Raw genomic sequence first — 22,620 nt, forward strand, 5'->3', positions numbered from 1 at the left:
CCCGATGCGCGGCTCGATCCCAGGACTCTGGGATCATGACCTGAGCCCGAGGCAGATGCTTAACCGAATGAGCCACTCAGGGCCCCCATCAATATTTTTAAAGAACAAACTTTGGCTTTGTTGAATTTCCTTATTGCCTGTTTCTTTTCTGTATCATTGATTTCTACTTTTTATTATTGCCTGGTTTCTATTTTCTTTGGGTTGAATTTGCTGTTCCTTTTCTAGCTTGAGATAAAAACTCAAATCTTCCTTCTTTGCTAATGTATTTAAAGACACATTTTTTTTGCCCCGAGCATTACAAAAACTATGTAATAGACTGCAAAAAGGACCACAAATTCTTCCTATCTCTGTCATTGTAATATAATTCAGCAGTTTTTTTTCCACCAAGAGGTGTCTTCACCCTTGACTCTAGGTTTGGCCATGTGACTTGCTTTAGTCAATAAGTGTTAGCAAACATAAAACAGAGACTTGGTAAGCTTTTAAGCACTGGAGCTTGTCTTCTCTTGTGCTTGGAAACTTGAGAACACCAGGTGAATGAGAGCAATGCTTCCAAAAATATTTTTGTACCTACACCTTATGTATGGTGTGGCGTACTCCAAGGGTAAAAAACCTACTCCCAAAGCGGAAAACTTTTGCACTGTTGGTGGGAATGCAAGCTGGTGTAGCCACACTGGAAAACAGTATGGAGGTTCCCCAGAAAGTTAAAAATAGAACCATTCTATGATCTGGCAATTGCACTACTAGGTATTTACCCAAATACAAAAATACTAATTCAAAGGGATACATGCACCCTGATGTTTATAGCAGCATTATCTATAAAAACCAAATTATGGAAACAGCCCAAGTGTCCACTGATGAATGGGTTAGATGTGTATACACACACACACACACACACACACACACAAAATACTCTATTCCATATTGAATGGAATATTATTCAGCCAAAAAAATAAAATAAAATCTTCCATTTGCAATGACATGGATGGACCTAAAGAGTATTATGCTAAGTGAAATAAGTCAATCAGAGAAAGACAAATACCATATGAGTTTCATTCATATATGGAGTTTAAGAAACAAACGAGCAAAGGGAAAAAAAGGAGGGGGAGAGGCAAACTAAGAAACAGACTCTCAACTATAGAAAACGAACTGATGGTTTCCAGAAGGGAGGCGGGTGGGAGAACAGGAAGAAAAAATAAAAGACACGAGGCAGGAAAAGAGCTTTCCTCTTGGGTCCTGACCACAGATAAGACTAGGTATCAAAGGTATCAGCTATGTGTGGCTGGGAAGTAAGAGGGTATCCTTTTGAATGCCAAGCAGGAGGTATAGATAATCTCACAGCAGGTGGAATGGGATCTTCCAAAGTACACTGTGGTAAATTAGAAACCCCTCTTTTGTAAGCTGGAGTTTCCCATACTTCCTGCAGTTTATGCTGATTTCCTTTTTGTTTCACTTAATAATTGGAAACGTTACTTCATGATAGGTAAAGGTTCCAAACGTGCAAAATGAAACATAAAAGTACTAGAAGAAAAGGCAGGTGATTTAAAAAATTATAGTTTTGGGGTAGGGACGCACTTTCCAGGCATGCAATCAAAGGCAAAAATCATAAAGGAAAAGACTGATATACTTGATTACATAACAACTTTAAACTTTTGTAGGGCAAAAAAGCAGTAACAATCCACCCCAGAATTTAAAGACAAAAAAACCCCTGCAATGTTTATAAAGGGCTATTACAAGTTAATAATCTGAGGGGCGCCTGGGTGACTCAGTCGGTTGTCTGCATCAGCTCAGGTCATGATCCCAGGGTCCTGGGATGGAGCCCTGTATCGGGCTCCCTGCTCAGCGGGGAGTCTGCTTCTCCTTCCCCTTCTCCCTCTGCCCTTCCCCCACCGCTTGTGCTCTCTCTCGCTCTCTCAAATAAATGAAATCTTTAAAAAAAACCCCAAAAAACAAATTAATGATCTGAATTTGAAAACCTCCTAAATACAACTAGGTAATTCACACACATGAAATAATAGCTAATAGCTAATAATAGCTAATATTTATTGAGCTTTTATGTGCCAATGTGGTAGACTAACTGCTAACATGCCCTCCATCTCACCTCTATATGTACCTATGATTTCTTATAATTTGAATTTACTACTCCTCCCATCAAGATACAACGTCTATCTACCCATTTCTTGAACCCGGACTGGCCCTGTGAGTTGCTTTGGCCAGTAGAATGTGGCAGAGTTGATGGTGCTCCATCCAGTTCGAGCCTATGCTTCAGCAGGCCTATATACACTTCACTCTCATGGAACCCTGCCCTGGCCATGAGAACACGTCAGAGTTAGTTTCCCAGAGAATGCAAGAGAATGTGAAAGAGAGCCAAGTGGCCCTAGTTTTCACCATCCTAGATTCCCATATATAAGAGGCAGCCAAGCCAAGATCAGCAGAGCTGCCCACACAGCCCATGGCTGACTGTAGGTGCAGAATGAGCCCAGTCAAGACCAGAAAAACTGTCCAACAAACATAACATTTGTCAGCAAACATAAATATCCGTCATTATACTCTGCGGAGATGCAGTTTGTTACATGGCATTATTGTGGCAATAGTAATGGACATAGTTAGGCAATGTTCAAAGTACTCTTTATTTACTCTCCATCTTAAAAAGATGATGTGAGATAATAGCAAATATATAGTGGTCTTTGTTCCTGGCTCCTGGCACTGAGCTCCTAAAACCCTTGTTATTACCTAAGTGATAAGAGCACTGGATCATCTTTTGTTGTAATATTTGGTTTCTGACCCTGGTTTCTGTCATAGGGCTCCCGAAAACCCTGCAGTTTCCTGGGTGATAGGAGTGTCTTTTGCTCTGATGAAGTGACTCTGCGTAGGCTCCCTGGATAAGGACTGGTTACTAGAAAGACTGAGCCATGATTAGAAGCTTGGAATTTTCAGCCCTGCTCCTCCCCCCATTCTCTTGAGAAGGGAGAAGGGCTGAAAATGGAGTTAATGATAGATCATGCCTACCTCATAAAAGCTCCATAAAAATCCCTATAGTATGGGGTTTGGAGAGCTTTCAGTTTGGTGAACATATCCATGTACCAGGAGGGTGATATACCCCAACTTCACAGGGACAGAAGCTACTGTGCTCAGGACCCTCCCAGACCTCACTGTATGTAACTCTTTATCTGGCTGTTCACCTATATCCTTATAATATCCTTTAATAAACTGGTAAACATGTTTCCTGAGTTCTGTGAACCTCTCTAGCAAATTAATTGAACCCAAGGAGAGGGCCGTGGGAAGCTCAGATTTATAGCCAATTGGTCAGAAGCACAGGTAACAACATGGACTTGCAACTGGCATGTGGAGTGTGGAGACCAGTCCTTAACCTGTGGGATCTGATAATATCTCCAGGTAGGTAGTATCAGAATTGAGTTAAAATGTAGGACACCCAGCTGGTGACTCAGAGAATGGCTTGCTGTGGGGAAAACCTCCACACACATTTGGTGACTGTTCAGTGTCAGAAGTGAAGAGTTCTGTGTGAGTAGTAAAGGGCTCCCAGAAGGGAGAACTGTTTTTCTAATACAGATGAATACAATTTTTCCCTCTCTTGTCTCATATCCTACTCACTTGTCTGAAAGATACTCTATTCTAGTCACAATGGCCTCTTCAATTTCTCAAACACACCAGGCACAGTTATCAACTTCTCACTGAGCCCTCTCTTGTCAACGCTATAATTTCATTTTCACCAATACCGAAGATCCCTCTTTTCTGCTTTATTTTTTGCCCCCTGGCACATGTCCCCATTTAACATACTCTATATTTTTCCTTAGTTGTCTCTCCCACTAGAATGTAAGCTCCATGAACACAAAGATTTTTGGCTGCTTTGTTCATTGTTGTATCATTAAAACTAGAATAATGTTTGGCACATAACAGCCACTCAAAAAATATTTGGTGAGTGAAAAAATTAGCAATTAATTTCAACTTACTGATGAAGAAACAGACACAGAGAAATCAAGTAACTCTGCCTGAGATTGCAGTGCTAGCCAGTGGCGGGGACAGGTCCAGATTACTAGAGCCTAGTCTATTCTAGTCTAGAGTACTATACTTACTACCTGCCTTTCTTTTTTTCTTTAAAGATTTTATTTATTTATTTGACAGAGAGACACAGCCAGAGAGGGAACACAAGCAGGGGGAGTGGGAGAGGGAGAAGCAGGCTTCCCGCCAAGCAGGGAGCCTGAGGTGGGGCTCGATCCCAGGACCCCAGGATCATGACCTGAGCTGAAGGCAGAGGCTTAATGACTGAGCCACCCAGGCGCCCCACTACCTGCCTTTCTAATGCAGAACTTGGCATATACATATGTATCCAATAAGCATCAATTTCCTTGGTTCTTCATACTTTCATCTAGGTGCTTCTCCCCACAGAAGTTCTCTGCTTTGTCTTAACAAAAGAGGTGATAATATTTAAATCTAAGTACCAGATGTTTCTGTCCAAAACCAGGGGTAAAGAACAACAACAAAAATCCTCCTTTACAACTTTTTAAAATCCATTTTTACAAATAATCTCAGTCCAGCCTTTGATATTTATAACTTAAAACCTTTCCTTTATTGGTATTTTTTTTCTAGCACCATTGTCCTAAAATTCTGGGGTTTCTAGCTACTGGATTTGGGGGGACAACTGCAATTTTACTTAATTCCAGTTAAGATACAGAAATATTGTTAAATTTATGAATAACTATAATTTAATCTGTCTAACTTTCTGAGACTTCCCATATGAATAAATTCTCACATCAGAAACAAACAACTTTTTTGGTCTTCAGATCACAAGTCCTGAATTTTCATTAAAGAATTAAACTCACCTAATAAACTCTCAAAAAAATGCAAGTCAATGCAAATTATAATAAGAAAACTTCCTGCCTCACAAATTGATACAGGTAAAAAATATTAAGATGTTCAGTGTTGGTAATGGTGTAGGAAACTAGCATTTACACACTCCACTGGTAAGAGTGTAATTTTGGTGGAATGTTTTGGAGAAAACTAGGATAGTAAGTGCCAAAGGCCTGGAAGATGTACATGCCCTTTGATGTACAAATTCCATTGCTAAGAACTTATACTAATGAAATAATTAAGGATTTGGCAAAAGACTTAAGAGCAAGAACATTTATCTAAGTAAGCATTATTACTCATGGCAGGAAGTGGAAAAAAGTTGTTATGTTCAAAAGTAGGGATTAATTATCACACATTTCTAAATGGACTAGATTGTAACTATTTATATTATGGAAGGATGTTTATAGTACATACAACTTATAAAAATATGGTATAATCCCATATTTGTAAAAAAAAAAAAAAGTGTCTATTTGTAGAAAAGATTTTGGGAGCTGTTAACAATTGGTTCTTCTGGATTGTGTTTCTTTTGCTTGTGAATATTTTCTAAGTTTCCTACAATGAACATGCATTGCTGTCAGAATTTTTAAAACCATGGTTCTTTTTTAATTGAATGAGGAAACCAGGGCCATTTTATATATATATATATATATATATATAAAATTTGGACTAAATATCGTTGAGTCATCTTTCTTATTTGTTTTTTTGACAATGCCATCCATCCCTCACTCTACAGTATGCATCAGATTTTGCTTGGCTCATATTCTGTGTAATCTGGCTGAGAAAGGAGGGGAAATTCACCTGGTTTAATCGCTATGGCAACAAAAGTTGAAAGAAATCTTAAGTATCATTGAGTCCAGTCCTTTTCATTTTACAAAATAAGGAACTTGAGAGAGATCCAAGATATTGAGTGATTTACTTAAGGTCACAAGATTATCTAAATGGCAACTACAACCAGTTTTCAGATTCTCTGTCCCCTTATTCCTAAGAAATTGGCCTAGGACCCCATCAATCATCCTGGCTGTCCAACTGGCTTTGGGAAGGGGGTATAGCAGCTCTACCAAGAGAAAAACAAAAGAAATCCTAAGTCAGTAAACAAAAACCTACTCTTTAAACACGAAAATGAACTCCCAAGTGTAGGAAGAAACAGGAAAAAATACATCAAGAGAACACACAGGGCCTTCCACGTTGTCTAGTATTGACTGTTTTTTGGAGGACACAGTTCGAAACAAAGATTCTGTGATTAAGTCACTCACAAGTGCCATAAGTTAATGACTACTACTGCTATATATGTTGATTAACTGTAATATTATGCTGTTAAGTAACAAAATAGTTGATATATTTAGTTGGTTACCAGCTTCTAACAAGATAATAATTGCATGGCTTTTTATATATTTATTTTCTTCCACGCATAGACAAAGAATCTGAGTAACACTTATCAGTGGTTCTCAAGATGTGTTCTGCCATCCTTGGGGGTGGGAATATGGGGAGAGGTCCCTGAGACCATTTCAAGTCATCTGGGAGGTTACAAGTACTTCATGATAATAGTATGATATTATTTACTTTTTTCACTTGGTTGACATTTGTACTGATGGTAAGAAACAATGGTAGATGAAATTGTTGGCTCCTTAGAACACGTCAAGGCAGTGGGACCGAACTGTCTTAACAGTCATTATATTCTTCACTGCCATGGACTCACGCTAAAAATGTCAATTTCACTTTCATGAAATAGTAAAATATAAACCAAAAGCACTTGTGCAACCAATTAAATTGGAGCTGAAATAGCTGCTTTTCTCATGGAACACTGTTTGTACTTGAAAAGATGAGTGACAAACTATGATTGATCAGACTAAAGTATTCAGCAGAAGTTCTCTCAAAAATGTAACAAAGTGAGCCTGTCACATTGAGGAACGGATAGTATTTGTTACCACTGATAAAATTTCAGCTTTCAAATGAAAATTAGAATTTTGAAAAATTGTATCTGCCCCTGGGAGCTTGCCAGCTTCCGAATACCTCAAGACTTTTATGATGGAGTGGATGATGATATAAAGGAATATGATTTGATATTGTATAACGTAATGTGTCAACATTAGGAAGATCTGTATAACACAGTGTACTGCGATTTTCCAAGTAACCAATGTTTGATATTAGAAAATCATGTGTGTGTAAAGGATCCATTTAAAATCCATGGATTTTAATGTAACAGAATAAGAAAAGTACACTGATAGTTTCATATTCTGCATTGCAACTAATCTTTAAAAAACTACCACTTGTGAAACTTTGATATGATATCAAAGCATATCCATGATTACTTTTAAAAAGCTGTTAAATACTCCTGTTTTTCCAACTACATATAAGTGAGAGGTGGGATTTTCTTCTTAAACCAAAACAAAAGTGTAACATATCAAATGCAGAAGCAGATATTAGAATCCAGCTATTTTTTTATTAAGTTACACATTTGTTTTGCACAAGTGTAAAACAATGCCACTCCTAGGATAGTTTTTATAAAAAACAAAAACAAATAAAATGTTGGAGAAGATATAGAGAAGACGGAACTCTTGTTCACTGCTGACAGGAATGTAAAATGGTACAGGTGCTGTGGGAAACATAGTGGTTCCTCAAAAAATTAAACACAGAATTACCATATGGATCCACTAATTCTAAGTATATATACCAAAGAACTGAAAGGAGAGACTCAAACAGATGTGTGCACATCTCTGATCATAGCAGTATTATTCAAAACAGCCAAAAGATGGAAACAACCCAAGTGATCATGGACAGGTGAATAAACAAACAAAATGTGTTATATCGATACGATGGAATATTATTCAGCCTTGAAAAGGAAGAAAATTCTGACCTAAGTTATAACACGGATGAACCTTAAAAACATGCTAACTCAAATAAGCCAGTCAGAAAAGAACAAAAACTGTAGGATTCCACCTGTATGAGGTGCCTAATATAGTCAAAATCATAAAGACAGAAAGAATAGTGGTTACCAGAGACGGGAAAGAACATGAGGAGTTACTGTTTAATGGGTACAGAGTTTCACTTTGGGATGATGAAAAAGATCTGGAGATGGATAATGGTAATGGTTGTACAACTATGTAAATGTTCTTAATGTCACTGAATTGTGCACTTAAAAATGATTAAAATGGCAAATTTTACATTATGTATATTTTACAACCATAAAAAAAAAAACTGAAGGAAAAAAAAAAAGAAACCAAACCACAATTCCACTTTCTTACTGATTTTTTTGGAGGAGTTTTGGAAAACAGTTATTTTTCATTAAAAATGTTATTTGTGCAGGTAATGAGTTTATTACTGTTTTCTTTTTACATAAATGAATACTTTAAAAATCCCCTAATTTTCATTTCTAATATGGTAAATATGGGTAGTTATAACCGACATAAACAGAAGCTCTTAGATCCTCAGTAATTTTTGCAAGGTAAAGGGGTCCTGAGACTAAAAAGTTTGAGAATAGCTGTCTTACACAAAATTTATTCTTCTCACACCTGCGTTATGTATCTTCATTTGTTGGTATAGCTGCATTTGAAGCTGTATCACTTGCAGCCTGCAGACTAAAAGGACGGTGTGAAATATGGTAAAAATCATCATATTAACTCTTTATAATTATTACTGTCCCTTGGATGCACCATAATTACAGGGACTGAGCAACACAAAGCTCCACACAGATGAGTGGCCATATACAATAGAAAACTGTCAAAAAGCTTAAATGCTGAACATTTTCCAAAGTAGTTTTATAAGTATCTAGCGAGAAACACATATTTCCTTTTTTCTGTTGGATCTTCATTAGGATTTACAGTTCAAGGCTGAATTTGGGGATGGGGGTGGTAGAGGCATTGTTTCCGAAAACCACTCCATCTAGTGCATCCGTGCAAAGAATTTAATTCTCTCACCATCTTGCTACTGGTCTGTGGCAGAGGGGTGTGGCTTGGGAGCTAGGAAGCAATCCAAAACAGCAGCTGAGGCTGCCCCAAACCGTGTCCTAGCAATAATTTCCTCCATTTTGGGCCAAGTCAATTGGCCCCAGCAAGACGCCGAATGTTTTATGGGGAAGAGGTAAATAAAAAGGAAATTAGAAAGCATGGACCGAGATAAGCAGCAAAACCATAGCGGTTTCATCGCGCGTGTTTGTTAAACGATTTGTATGCTAATGATATGCGTGAGGGGCAAATCAGAATCTCTATTCCTGAGTCTACAGCTGCCGGCACTTTTAATAAGAGGTTCGCAGTTCTGGATGGGAGGCGGAAGTCAAACGATTTTCTTATCCGAACCATCTTTCTGCATTCATTTTGGGCCAGGCCTGTGGCCAGTCTTGCTGGCTGCAGCTGAGACAGTCCCAAACAAAGGGGAATGGATGCCCTCCCGAGGGAGTGGAGGGAAAGGTGGCCCCAAGTGTCCGCGCCAGGTGTCCCTCAGGGTAGAGCATGCGGGCCGCGGGGACGTAGAGTCCCAGGGGCGTCGGAGGGGTACGCTCGGGAAATGCTGAGCACAGGCACCTGGCACGGACGGGACCACGCCCGGCCCACAGCCAAGGTTAACCCGCGCACTGGAGGTACCTGTGGAGGCCTCGCACAGCCGAAAGGCACTGGGCGATCATGGGAGGGCCGAGAGGCGGCGGCGGCGGCGGCGGGCGCGCTGTCCTCCGGTTTGGGGTGGGGGATGCGGGGCGCCGGGGAGCCGAAAGGCGGCCTAGCGCAGGACGCAACAGCTGCGGCGGCGGCCAGCCCTGTCCGCGCCCTCCCACGTGCGGCAGCCCCACGCCGGCGCCCACTTCGGCCCCGCCCCCCGACTTGCGCCCCGCCCCCCCGACTTGCGCCCCGCCCCGCGCGCTGGCGCCGCCCGGGGGGCGGTTCTGGCGAGACCCAGTGGCCGGGAGCGGAGCGCGCAGCCGGGTGGGCTGAGGGGCGACGGCGGCCTGGGAGCCGGGGAAGTTTGGGCGACCGTGGGCAGTGCTGCGATCGGGAGCCAGGCTGAAGCCGGAGGACCAGGGGGCGGGCGTACCGGCTTACGGACGCCCCCAGGCCCGCTGCCACTGTCTCGCGTCCTCTCGCCTGGTAAGGGGCTTCTGTCTGGGATGGGTGCGTCTCCCCCTGCCCCAGATGGGGCCTGCACCGCGCACCCGCAGCAAACCCCGTCTGAGCCAAAACGAGGCCCGGGTAGAAAGGGAGGGAGAAGGAGGTCAATGTGCTCTGGGGGGAAGAAGGGGGAGAAGCCTGGAGGAGGTTGAGTATCTTCGTTGCTCCTCCTCACCCTCTCTGCCCCCCCATTCTTTTTTTCACCTTCTGCCCTGGGGCCTTATTTAGTACTTGCAAGCCCATGGCCTAAAGACTGGGCTCGCCTTTAAAATAAGCCCAGAAATAATAAACATCCTGGCGGCGGGTACCACACCCTGGCTTTGGATTAGGGAACCTGGGGAACAGATGGATGATGCGATTTAGTGGAAATAAGCCATTAAGGCCGGCTGGCCCTGCGCCACTGTTTGGATGCGATAGTATTCCATGTGAATGAACATGACAGGGAGCTTCCAGCTTGTCCACGAGAGCACAGCTACTGCAGAGAGCATTGGTCGGTATGTAGTATCCATCGACTTAGGCAATGGTTTTCCGACATGTCTTGACTAAATAGAAATGCCATTTTTATTAAGAATGACATTCAATGGTTGAACACCCTTCCATTAATATATTTCCTCCTCAAATAGTCTAACCCTACAAAAGTTGGTGCACGGTAAATTATACATACATTTTTAAAAATCTCATGAAATAGAGGAAGATGCTCATTGTAGATCAGCTTCTGAGTCAGCAGTATGAAATCTCCCTCAACTTAGTACAGAGGCCTTTTGGGGATTTCTATATCTGTATCTATTCCCCTGTCCTGATCTGTATCTGTGCTATATATACTGTTAAGAGACAGTGAGATATTCAGTGAGGGTCTAAGCTTATGTTCTACATGTTTTGAGAAAAATTTTACTTTTGCAAGCTTTAACAATCTAATACAATTGGGTATAAGTGAAAATATGTAATACGTTACCATAACAACACTTTGTGTTCTCCTGACTCTTTAAAAAGAAGAATGAAGGTAATAGAGGTTCTGTTTTTGCTTTTTACTTTTGATGTAGTTTTTTTTTTTTGATGTAATTTATAATCTAGTTATTTATAACCTTCCTGACAGATTCTTTAACATAACTTGGATCGCTGTTTTCCGTTTTTCTTATCAAGGAAAAGTGTTTAAGCTTTTAAAATGTCATCTATCAAGCACTTAGTTTATGCAGTTATTCGTTTCTTACGGGAACAAAGTCAGATGGATGCTTATACTTCAGATGAACAAGAAAGTTTGGAAGGTAGGCACCTGCTCTTTATGTTCATTTGTGTTATAATTGTAAACAAAGACTAAAATAGCTATAGCCTGACTTCATGATCTATTATAACAAAATTAAAGTATTTTATTGATCTTTCAAGAAGAGTTTGTGTTTCCATTTTCTGAGGCTTGTTTTAACTAACAACACAATATGAGGACAGTGGTTCATTTACTGAACAACTGTTATGTGTCAGAACTATGCTGTTCATACTGTAGGGAATTTTTTCTCTACAGTAACTGTTAAGTTAGTATTATCCTCACTTAACAGATAATGAAATGAAACCAGATAGATTAAGTGACATAACAGTGAAATGTGGCCAAGTTGAGGTTTAAATCCTGGTTTTTACTCTGAAGATCTTGTCTCTTCCTAATAGGAAAGCATCCCATTTAGAATCAATATATGAAAATACCTTAGCCATCATAAAAGCAGTATGTAAAAGTGTAATAATTACATCACAATTAAGCTCTGACAACTTTCTATTTGGGGATTTGAAAATGAGAGGATTTCACTGTTGTTCTGTGTGAGCTTTAGATATTAGATTTGGTAATCTGTGAAGTTGAGTAGGACTTGGATGATAGCATCACGTGTTTCCTTGAACACCATCTTTTCTGCTTCACATTTATGCATTATAAAATTTAAATTCAGTATAACCATAACAGGGTAGAATTCTGCAGATGGGCTTATGGAGTTTGAATGAGTGTAGCTTCCTTAAAGACTTAATTATTGCAATGAGGCTACATTTGGGAGAATTTAATACAATTTGATTTGCCATCTTGAAGCTATTCCTCCTATCAAGGGGATGCATCTATTAATTTCAATAAGCACTTTCATTGTGAATATGCTTTTAAGAGGTGGGGATGAAAATTGGGCATTTGCTCTAAATCTGCTTGCAATCTGGTGAGACACTGTCTTTCCAGGTGGCAGTGAGAGGAGTAGGTGACACACAGTTGGAGAGCATTGCAGTCGGTTCATTTCATATTAAGATCTTTTTGTCCTCCTTGGTGGTTAAACTATGTGAAGGTAAAGGTGACTGCTTATATAAAGAAAACATTGGTTATGGTTGCTCAGTAGCAAACAGATAAAAGCAACCATTTAATAAAAGATGTTTCTTTTCCAATCAAAGGCAGTATAATACATCCTTCTAAGGGCCAGAAAGAGAATTGAGAGGTTTTTTAAAAATCAAGATGTTATGTCCTATTTTTAGGATGGTCTTCAGCCAAAAATATGTGCCTTCAGCTGTTTGTTATATATGGCAGTCGGAAATGGTGCCAATTGTTTTTGACCGACCCCTATTTTTGACTCTGTGAGTCTAATTTAATTGAGTATGAAATCATGTGGAGAAGTCTGCCCACCTTCTAGACATTTAAAAAAGCCCTAGAAAAGGAGCCGAAGTTCTAGTACCAGCCTTACCATAGTGGTAAGTTCTTATAGTCTTATCAGCTTTGAGCTTTTTCACCAGATAATGTCACCCACTCCTAACTGTTGTCACCTATTGACATCTGTTTTATGTGCTCCTGTTCCCTGTCACTCTCTCTAGTACTACTCTGTCTGAATTCTTGGCAATTGCAATCACCTCATAGGTGTTTCTTTCAGTTCTCTCAGCACTCTGTTCCTTGACCTCCTTGTCCTCCGGTGATCTCAACTACTCAGCCGCGTGGTCATACCCTAGACTAGTGGTTCTCAACTCAGGGTGATTTTGCAATGTCTGGAGATACTTTTAATTGTCACCACTGAGGGCTGGTATTACTGGCATCTAGTGGGTAGAGGCCATCGATACTGCTAAACATACTGTAATGCCCAGGATGGCCCAAGAACAAAGTCCAAATTGTCAGTAGTGCCAAGGGTGAGAAACTCTTCCCTGGACCTTCTCATTATTGAAACCGCATTCTCTCCATAATCTCTATTGTAAACATTTCACTTCCTGACCACTACTGCCTGTCTTTGCAGCTCATTCCCTCTATAATCCCTACCTCAACAATCTTTGACCCTATGGTACCTCCAGTCTGTTGATCTCTTACCTTTCACACCCCTCTTCTTACCTTGCTTAAATTCCATGGTTCATCATTATGTTCATGCCCTTGTATATCTCTCCTTTGTAAAACCCAACCTTGCTTAAATTCAGCTCTCCACCAACTCTGTGTTCTTATCCATGTGACTATGTATAGATGGAACAAAGCATACAACTTTGCTGATTGGTCCCACTTTGAATTCATGACCATGAGCCTCAAGTGGACATTTAATGCTGCCTGGCAATCACACTGTCTCTTCCAAGTTCGTTCATACTTTTGCTCTCCTAGACCACTACTTTAACACTTTCTCCTGTCTTCTCAAACCCTCAAACCTCTTCCCCTGTACTCACTTTTAGTTGATGACCTTGCTTCTTACTCCACCAAGAGAATTAAAGTAATAAGAAAATAACTTCCACAGACTCCCCCTGCCCCCTGTATCCACACACCAGCATCTACACCCCCACACACTCTGCCTGCCTGCCTAGCTATTACCATATGCCGTGGACTAAATATTTGTGTTTTCTTGAAATTCATATGTTGAAACCTAATGCCCATTGTGATGGTATTAGGAGGTGGGGCCTTCATGATTGGGATTAGTGCTCTTATAAGAGACCCCAGAGAGCTCCTTTGCTCCCACCATGTGAGGACGCAGTGAAGAGGCACCATCTGGGAACCAGAAAACAGGTCCTCACTAGACACTGAATTTGCTAGTACCTTGATCTTGGACTTCCCAGCCTTCAGAACTTTGAGATATAAATTTCTGTTGTTTATAAGCCACCTAGTCTATGGTGTTCTGTTGGAGCAGCCCAAACAGACTAAGACACCATAGATGAACCATCCATTGTCTTTTCTAAATGAAACCTCTCTACTGGCACACTGGATCTGATTCTGTCCTGTCTCACCTACTCTGGGTTATCACTGGAGTTATTCTACATTTCTTGTCTTACATCAGCAAATCTTCACTCTGTCCTGGATCATTTCTATCAGAATATACTTTTCATTATTTCTCCCTTCTTAAAAAAGCAAAAACAGCAGCTAATTACTCTTGCCTTATTAGCCCCCTGCTTCCAAACTACTGCCTACTTTTATTGTCCTCCCCTTTTGCTGGAAAACTCTTTGAAAGAATTGTATATATTTGCTTTTAAAAATTCCTCTCCTGGGGCGCCTGGGTGGCTCAGTCATTAAGCGTCTGCCTTTGGCTCAGGTCATGATCCCGGGGTCCTGGGATCAAGCCCCGCTTCAGGCTCCCTGCTCAGCGGGGAGTCTGCTTCTCCCTCTCCGTCTCCCTCTCCATCTCCCTCTGTTTGCTCGCTTGCTCTCTCTCTCAAAGAAATAAATAAAATATTAAAAAAAAAATTCCTCTCCTATTCTTTCTTTTTTTTTTTTTTTATTTACGACAGAGAGAGACACAGCGAGAGAGGGAACACAAGCAAGGGGAGAAGGAGAGGGAGAGGCAGGCTTCCTGCTGAGCAGGGAGCCCAATGCGGGGCTCGATCCCAGGACCCTGGGATCATGACCTGAGCCGAAGGCAGACGCTTAATGACTGAGCCACCCAGGCGCCCCTCTCCTATTCTTTCTTAAACCCAATCCAGTTAGGCCTTAACCTCAGTCTCTCCACCCATACTGTTCTCATCAAGATCATCCGTGATTTCTGGGTTATTTATTTCAGTGGTCAGTTCTCAGTCTCCATCTGTCTTACTAGCTGCCGTTGATAAAGCTGATGATCTCCCTCATCTCCCCCCCACCCCTCACCGCCGCCACTGCCCTATACTTGATTCAGTTGGCTTTCAGGATACCGCCTCACACTCTCTTAGTTTTCTTCTTATCTCATTGCTTGCTCCATCTCCTTTACTAGTTTCTCTTCCTTTCCCTGACCTGGAGTGCCTAGGGTCCAGTGCTTGATCTTCTTCTCTTCACTATCTATACTCACTTTTTTTATGGTATCATTCAGTTTCTTGGCATTCAGTCAAGACCTTCCTTCTGAACTGCAGATTTTTATATCCAACTGCCTACTAGATATCTCTGCTTCTTTGTCTAATAGGCATCTCAAACTGAACATTTCCAAGACTGAACTCCTGATCCTCCCACCCAAAATCTGTTCCCTATCTCAGTTGATGGCAGCTCTGTCTTTTCAGTTGCTTAGGCCCAAAATTTGGGCATCATTCTGGACTCTTTTCTCTCAGACTGTGCATTTAATCATTTAATTAATCCTGTTGGCTGTACCTTCAAAATATATCTAGAGTCTTACCATTTCCTCCCACCTGCGCTTATGTCACCCCTGGGTAGAATTAAGTGTTTCTCATCTGTTTTAATGTAGTAGCCTCTAACTAGTCTGTCTGCTTCTGTTCTTGCAGCTTTGTTGAATATTCCCAACACAACCGCCAGTGATCTTTTAAAACAGAGTAGGTCAGGGGCGCCTGGCTGGCTCAGTCAGTAGAACATGTGACTCTTGATCTTGGGTTTGTAAGTTCAAACCCCACGTTGGGTGTAGAGATTACTTAAAAATAAAATCTTTAAAAAATTTTTAAAAAGTAAAACAGAGTATGTCAGATTCTATCATTTCTCCACTCAAAATCTTGCAGTGACTTCTCATGTTACCTAGTCATGGTTTAAAGGATTTATATAATTTGGACTTCTGTGATGTGTTGTTCACAGACTCTTCCCCTTTCTCATTTGTCTTGAGCCAAATTAGCTTCCTAACTCTAAATACACGACATCCTCTTTCCTAAAGGCTTCTGTTGTAGTTGTTTTTTGCTGCTTAGATTGTTATTCCTCCAGATAATGGTAATAACCCCCATCTTCTTTGAGTCTTTTGACTCAAGTCTGAGTCTCAGATCTCTTTTCTGAAGGAGGCCTATGCTGGGCACTCTTGCGTCTGCAGCCTGCTTCCCTGCTCTGCTCTCCATACTTGCGTCTCTTCGCCCTGCTCTACTTTTTATGGCTTATAGCCTACCTCTCCACCCCTGCCCCAAAAGGTCAGCCCCAAGAGGTCAGGGATTTTTTCTCTTTTATTCACTGATATATCTGAAGCATGTAGAAAATTGCCTGACACATGGTAGGTGCTCAATAAGTATTTGTTGAATTGAATTGATGAATTGAGTCAAGTGATCCTGGGCCTATCACTCAGTTGGTCTGTATCTTAATTTCTCAGTCTGTTAGGTGAAGCTGTCTGCCTCCTCTCCATCTGATAGATTCGTCAAGAGAATCAGAATCAGTGATGGCAGGTACCTAGCATATGGTAGCTTTTTAATAAAGTGCTGTACAGATGGGATATGGTAGTGTTGAATAGAACTCTTCACTTGCCCTGCTCCTCATCAGTACCAAATGCACTATTATTGTTTGTTGTTAAAGTGGAACAATAATTATATACAGTATTTGTTTATATTTGTATGACTTATTCTTGAGTATGACCTCCTGAAAGGAGGATCAAATGTAATAATCCTTGTTTCATAAATGAGAATCTTGAGGTAAAATAAGATAAATTATTGCACCTAGGTTATTTGATTTTTTTTGATTGGATGAAAAATGGTAACGAGGTAGTCCTGAGTTCTTGTCATACTACCCCCCTCCCAAACCTCTCCCCCCACCCCCGCCACTACTGCCTACTCTTTTTGTGTTCCTTTTGCTGGAAAACTCTTCGAAAGAGCTGTCTATACTTGCCTTTTCTAATTCCTCTCCTGTTCTTTTTTGAACCTATTCCAGTTGGGCCTTTGCCTCAGTCTCTCCACCCACACCATCATCATCAAGGCTAAACACTTTGGCAGCTGGATTTACCTATCAAACAATTCTGTTTACCTATATAAGGAATCTAAAATAGTCAAACGCTTAGAATCAGGGAGTAGAGTGATAGTTGCCAGGGGCTGGGGAAGGAGAAAACAGGGAGGTGAGGGTCAGAGGGTACAAAGTTTCAGTTATGCAAGATAATTAAGTTCTGAGGACTTACTAGTCTGCCTGGTGCCTATCACCAACTGTGTTCTGTACTAAAAGTTTGGTAAGAAGGTAGATCTAGGTTAAGTGTTCTTAGTACACACGTACACACGAGAATAAAGGTGGTGAGAGGAAACTTTGGGAGGCGATGAGTATGTCTCCGGCCTCAACGGTGGTGATGGTTTCATGGGTGTATACTTATCCCCAAACTCATGGAGTTATAGACATTAATACGAACAGCTTTTTATTTATTTTATTTTTTTTAAAGATTTTATTTATTTGACAGAGAGAGACACAGCGAGAGAGGGAACACAAGCAGGGGGAACGGGAGAGGGAGAAGCAGGCTCCCCGCGGAGCAGGGAGCCCAATGCGGGGCTCGATCCCAGGACCCTGGGATCATGACCTGAGCCGAAGGCAGACGCTTAACGACGGAGCCACCCAGGCGCCCCACAGACAGCTTTTTATATGTCAACCATACCTCAGTAAAGTGGTTTGAAAAGACACAGGCCAAATAATTGTGTTTAAAACAAAACAGCCACCTCCTTTAATGATATTTAATTGTGTCTATTATGTACCAGATCTGTGTTTTAAGATTAGTGGCAGCACAGATAAAGGAGCTGGACTGAATTTCCTCAACAGGATAGAGCATAAAAATCCCTCAGTTACCACATGGACTTTCCACCTGTCAGTGTTTAGCAGTAAAGTTACATACTGTGGGTTTTGGTTACGGACTTGGTTGTGTACTATCCCTCTTTCCCATGGCCATGCATTAATGTTTTGGAGAGGAGAGGTGCTTTTCTCTACAGATTTTATCGTTGTTATTTCCTCTGTAATTAAACTATTACTTCCACTGTAAACAAAGACGTAGATTAAATTTATTGAACACCTATTATTTGCCAGATCTGTTAAAGTCAGAGATGAGTTAGATACAGTCCTTATCCTCAGGGACACTCTAATGTGGGAGACAGACGTTTAAACGCATGTAATATAGTATGATAAGTTCAATAATAGAAACAGGTACCAGCAACATGGCACAGTAAAGGCAATGACCATTCTGATCAGGGAGGAAAGATACTGATCAAGAATAAATATATACACATAAACACACACGTATATTTACCATTATTATTATTATTGTTGTTTACATTGACTGTCTTCATGGCGATGGGAGCCTGTTTCCTTGTGGCCCAATGTTTTTAGTGCTGATACAGACTGAAGTTTGAGAACAGCTGCTTGGCAAGAATAGAAATTGAGAGAATGAGGAATGAGTAAACAGTGGATTATGTTCTATGTAAAAGACACTCTGACTTCTTATACTTGGTAACTTAGTTGCTTATTCAGTCCCTTTTCTAGGGAGGATTGTTCTCTGGATAGAAAAAATAATAGTATTTCTTTTGTGACAGAGGTATTTTTCTCAAGACCACAATTAATACATAATGTATCTTTTAAAAGTCATACACAAATATAAGTGAATGTATAATAAATCAGACAGAGGAAGATGAATACTGTATGACCTGTCTTATATATGGAAGCTAATAAACAAACCAACCAAGCACATAGATAGAAGAGATTGGTGGTTGTCAGAGGTGGGGAGTGGGGTGAGAGAAGTGGGTGAACTGTTTTTGTGTTGTTTTTAACTTAAATATATTGAATACAAATAATAAAAAGTCCTCCACAAATATAAGTGAATCTCTTCCACACTGTCTGGAAGTACACTGGACACTTGGGCTTCATTCTCATCTTGTGGAACTGGGAGAGAATTCCTTTTCAAAGGAGAGCATCCTCAAGATGAGAATCTGCCTCCATTCCCCTCTGTGAGTACTCGTAGAAATGACAGGATAGGTTTCTTTCCTGTAATTGCCCTGGTTTGGACCCCTTGTTTGTTTAGATCATTTAAGTGGGAACCCTCCCTGGTCTGAGGGGTAATTTCCTTTACTCTGTCATGTAGCTGGTACATGTTTCTCTTAGTGAACTTATTATACTGTATTACATGCATTTAACTGTCTGTCTCCCACATTAGACTGTCTCTGAGGATAAGGCCTGCATCTTATTCCCTGTCTAATTCATTCTCAGCATTCCTACCAGAGTTTTAGTTCTAAACACAAATCCAGTTATAATATTCTTCACTGAATTTTTTAATGGCTCTCCATTTGCCTGTAGTGTAAAGTGCACATTCTTTGAGAACGTTATATAAGGTGCCTTGTCATCCAACAACAGACTTGCTTTCTAGCATAATCTCCCACCATGTCTTTCCATCCCGTCTGTACCCTGACCACATCAGTTTTCTTGTCATACACTGAATGCAGATGACGCACCTATCACCATTTAACATGCCATGTATTTTTCTGCTTGTCTGCCACCTTCTCTTTAATGTTAAGCTTCATCACATGGATAGCGATTTTTGTCCTCAGATTAACTGCTATCTTTCTATCACCTTAGAAGAGCACCTTGCACATAGTAGGTGCTTGGGGTAAATTTGCAGGCATGAATGAATTTTTTTAAAGCCCACCTATTTCACCTAAGTAAATATGCCAGGATTAATATTTAGTGCCTCCTATGAGCCAGAATTTGTTTCTGTTACTATTTTTGGTCAGGTTGAGAATTCTGTTTCTCACATTGAAAAAGAAGATTTTTTTGTTTGTTTTATTCAAGGCGTTAGATCATTGGTGATTAATCAGATATTGGCAGAGAGGAGTCAGTTGTTGTTAATGACTTGCTTCAATAAGAATATGATGTAATGGATATATTGAGAAATTATATTCTAGGTAACATTTTTCCTTAAGTAAGGAATAAAAAATCACGTTGTCTTCCCTCAGCAGCTGGTCTATAAACAGAAATCTCTGTGTAGCTGAACCATTTAGTTTTTCCTTATGTTCTCTGATCATAAATACTGAATTACCACAGATTGCACTGAGTGGAGATTTCTACCAGAAAAAAAGGTCGTTTCTTTTTTTAGGTTGCTAATTTTTTTTTCACTATTCAAATTTATTTCAAGTTGCAATTCAGTGCTTGGAGACAGTTTTTAAAATCAGCCCAGAAGATACCCATCTAGCAGTTTCACAGCCTTTGACAGAAATGTTCACCAGTTCCTTCTGTAAGGTAAGCCGTCACTGCTTTCTCCTTAGTATCTGGTTTAAGTATGACTCTGATAATTATGTTGAGTTGTTAACATTTGAGCGGCTAGGCCTTTACGTAACTAACTTCTTTCTGGGTGTAAGTTAGATAGTCCACATGGATGTGATTGGGGACCTAAAATACAATTTTAACATGCTTTAGATTTCCATATTAGTAGCTATTCATATCCTCTCACCTTCTTTTATATTTAATGATATGTCTTAGTTGCTTTTTATGTCCTTTATAGTATCTGAGCATTTTTAGATTTCTGACATGGAATACAAGTTAAAAACAAAATTTTCCTGTTTACGAAGCAACTACGTAAAAATAGATTCATCAGGAATTGAATCATCATTTTGAAGCAGATTTCATCAAATTTGGCCATTGATAGGGCTCTTTAAAACAGGGGAAGGCTCAAGGTCATTGTGCAAAAAGTAACGCCGAAAACCAAGTGTTCTGATATCCCTGCTCTCGAGAACTGTTTATAATGGTCTCTGGTTTCTGGCCTTTTCAGGGAACATGGACCATAAAATTGCCTGGAAAAAAAAATTTTTTTAAAAACAGTTTTATTTATTTATTGATTGATTTTTAGAGAGTAGCATAAGCAGGGAGCAGTGAGGGGTAGAGGGAGAGGGAGAGAGAGAGAATCTTAAGCAGGCTCCATGCCTAGTGCGGAGCCCCATGGAGGGCTCAGTCTCAGAACCCTGAGATCATGACCTAAGCCAAAATCAAGAGTCTGACATTTAACCAACTGAGCCACCCAGGCGTCCCTTAAACTGTCTGAAAAATTTTAAGATTACTGACTTTAGGGCCCCAGGGTGACCTCCCCTGTGTTTTTTCATTACATTTCGGTGCCTCATGAACTCCTTTTGTTACTCTAGTTCTGTATTCAAGCTTCAATACGGAATGAGGAACTGAGGCGAGAGGCTAAAGCATGTAGTGTATCTTTCAGCCTGGCAGGGACATTGCTGAGACTACCACATTGACTGTTTCTAGAACTTGTTGGAGTTGCAATGAAGTTGGCAATTTGGCAGTATACTATTCTCTCTTTCTGTACTTAGAAAAAAGAATAGTGCAGTTATCAGACAGATGAATTCTAATTCTATGACAAAGATGTAAGGAGATAGCGACATGTCTATGGGTCCCCATCAGAGAATTCCTCTTTGCTTTGCTTTGGTTGCTGTGGTTCTTTGATTGTCTGGGCTTCTGGCCTCCTTAGGGAACCCCGTTTCAGTGGCTGGATATGCCCATGGTTGAAGCTGACTTTATTTAACTCCTAGATGCCCAAGAGGCCTGTGCTTGAGACAACATTTGGATTTGCTCATTCCTTAGCTCCTGTCACTGTTGACCTAATACTAAAGAGATCAGAACTTTTTCTTTACCTCCCAGTAGGCTCAAATTGACTTTTGCATTCTGTTTAAGTAGGGCTCTGTTTTCTTTCTCTCTTACTATTTCCCTCTGATTATATTTAATTGTAAAAATTTTTTACTTACTATTTTTAAAATATAATTTCCTGGAACTGGCTCCATTGTGTATCTGCATAGTGTTATCCGTGGTGTCAGTCCTTTGTTATTCCTATTTAACAGCAGCAACTTCATCACATACGTGTTTATTAGCAGAGTACCTCAGAGAGAGTCTCAAACTTGCCCGAAGCAGCATCAAAATTGTTATAATTAAAGAAATTATTTGTCTCTATTCAGCCTTCAAAAAGAATGAAATCTTGCCATTTGCAACGACGTGGATGGAGCTAGAGGGTATTATGCTCAGCGAAATAAGTCAGTCAGAGAAAGACAGAGACCATATGATCTCTCTCATGTGTGGAATTTAAGAAGCATACAAACAAGCAAAGGGTAAAAAAAAAAGAGAGACAAACCCAGAAACAGACTCTTCACTATAGAGAACACACTGAGGGTCACCAGAGGGGTGGAGGGTGGGGGATGGGTGAAACAGGTGATGGGTTAAGGAGGGCACTTGTGGTGAGTACCAGGTAATGTATGGAATTATTGAATCACTGTATTGTACAGCTGAAACTAATATAATACTGTATGTTAACTAACTGGAATTAAAATAAAAACTTTAGAAAAAAAGAAATTATTCGTCTCACCAAGTGTCCTTGGTTGTTATGTTGGTCATTTTAGTTTTAGGATACTGCTCTTGTGTTTTTCCTCCCCAGTTAAGTTTATATACTAAATGGATTCATTCCTTTTATATAAAGTAGATAACCCTCGTCCCCACATTATGGGCTGCTCAAATGTATTCAGTGAATATGAGAATTAGTTTTCAAAGATATAAAACTGTGGCAATTTCATTAAAATAATTCAGAAGGAT

At 40.3% G+C, this 22,620-nt stretch overlaps 2 protein-coding genes across 5 annotated transcripts in view; one reads left to right on the forward strand and one right to left on the reverse strand.

Annotated features, from left to right (window-relative positions):
* The window catches only part of NLN (neurolysin), a 92,686-nt gene extending 83,036 nt beyond the window's left edge, over nt 1–9,650 (reverse strand). Inside the window, exon 1 of the mRNA XM_036117449.2 lies at nt 9,444–9,650. Within this exon, the coding sequence (XP_035973342.1) occupies nt 9,444–9,484 (41 nt within the window). The 5' untranslated portion in view covers nt 9,485–9,650. The remainder of the gene's footprint in view (nt 1–9,443) is intronic.
* Nucleotides 8,833–22,620, forward strand: part of SGTB (small glutamine rich tetratricopeptide repeat co-chaperone beta) — a 44,376-nt gene continuing 30,588 nt past the window's right edge. The window contains exons 1-3 of one of the 4 annotated variants that reach the window (XM_036117468.2): nt 8,833–8,943; nt 11,103–11,224; nt 20,174–20,277. In XM_036117468.2, coding sequence (XP_035973361.1) covers nt 11,125–11,224; nt 20,174–20,277 — 204 coding nt within the window. In that variant the 5' untranslated portion in view covers nt 8,833–8,943; nt 11,103–11,124. Of the gene's footprint in view, nt 8,944–9,722; nt 9,942–10,171; nt 10,457–11,102; nt 11,225–20,173; nt 20,278–22,620 lie in introns of those variants that run through there. The other 3 variants (XM_036117467.2, XM_036117469.2, XM_078067277.1) reach the window with 3 other exon arrangements.

The sequence above is a fragment of the Halichoerus grypus genome, chromosome 2 (assembly GCF_964656455.1).
Source record: "Halichoerus grypus chromosome 2, mHalGry1.hap1.1, whole genome shotgun sequence".
Classification (NCBI taxonomy): Eukaryota; Metazoa; Chordata; class Mammalia; order Carnivora; family Phocidae; genus Halichoerus; species Halichoerus grypus.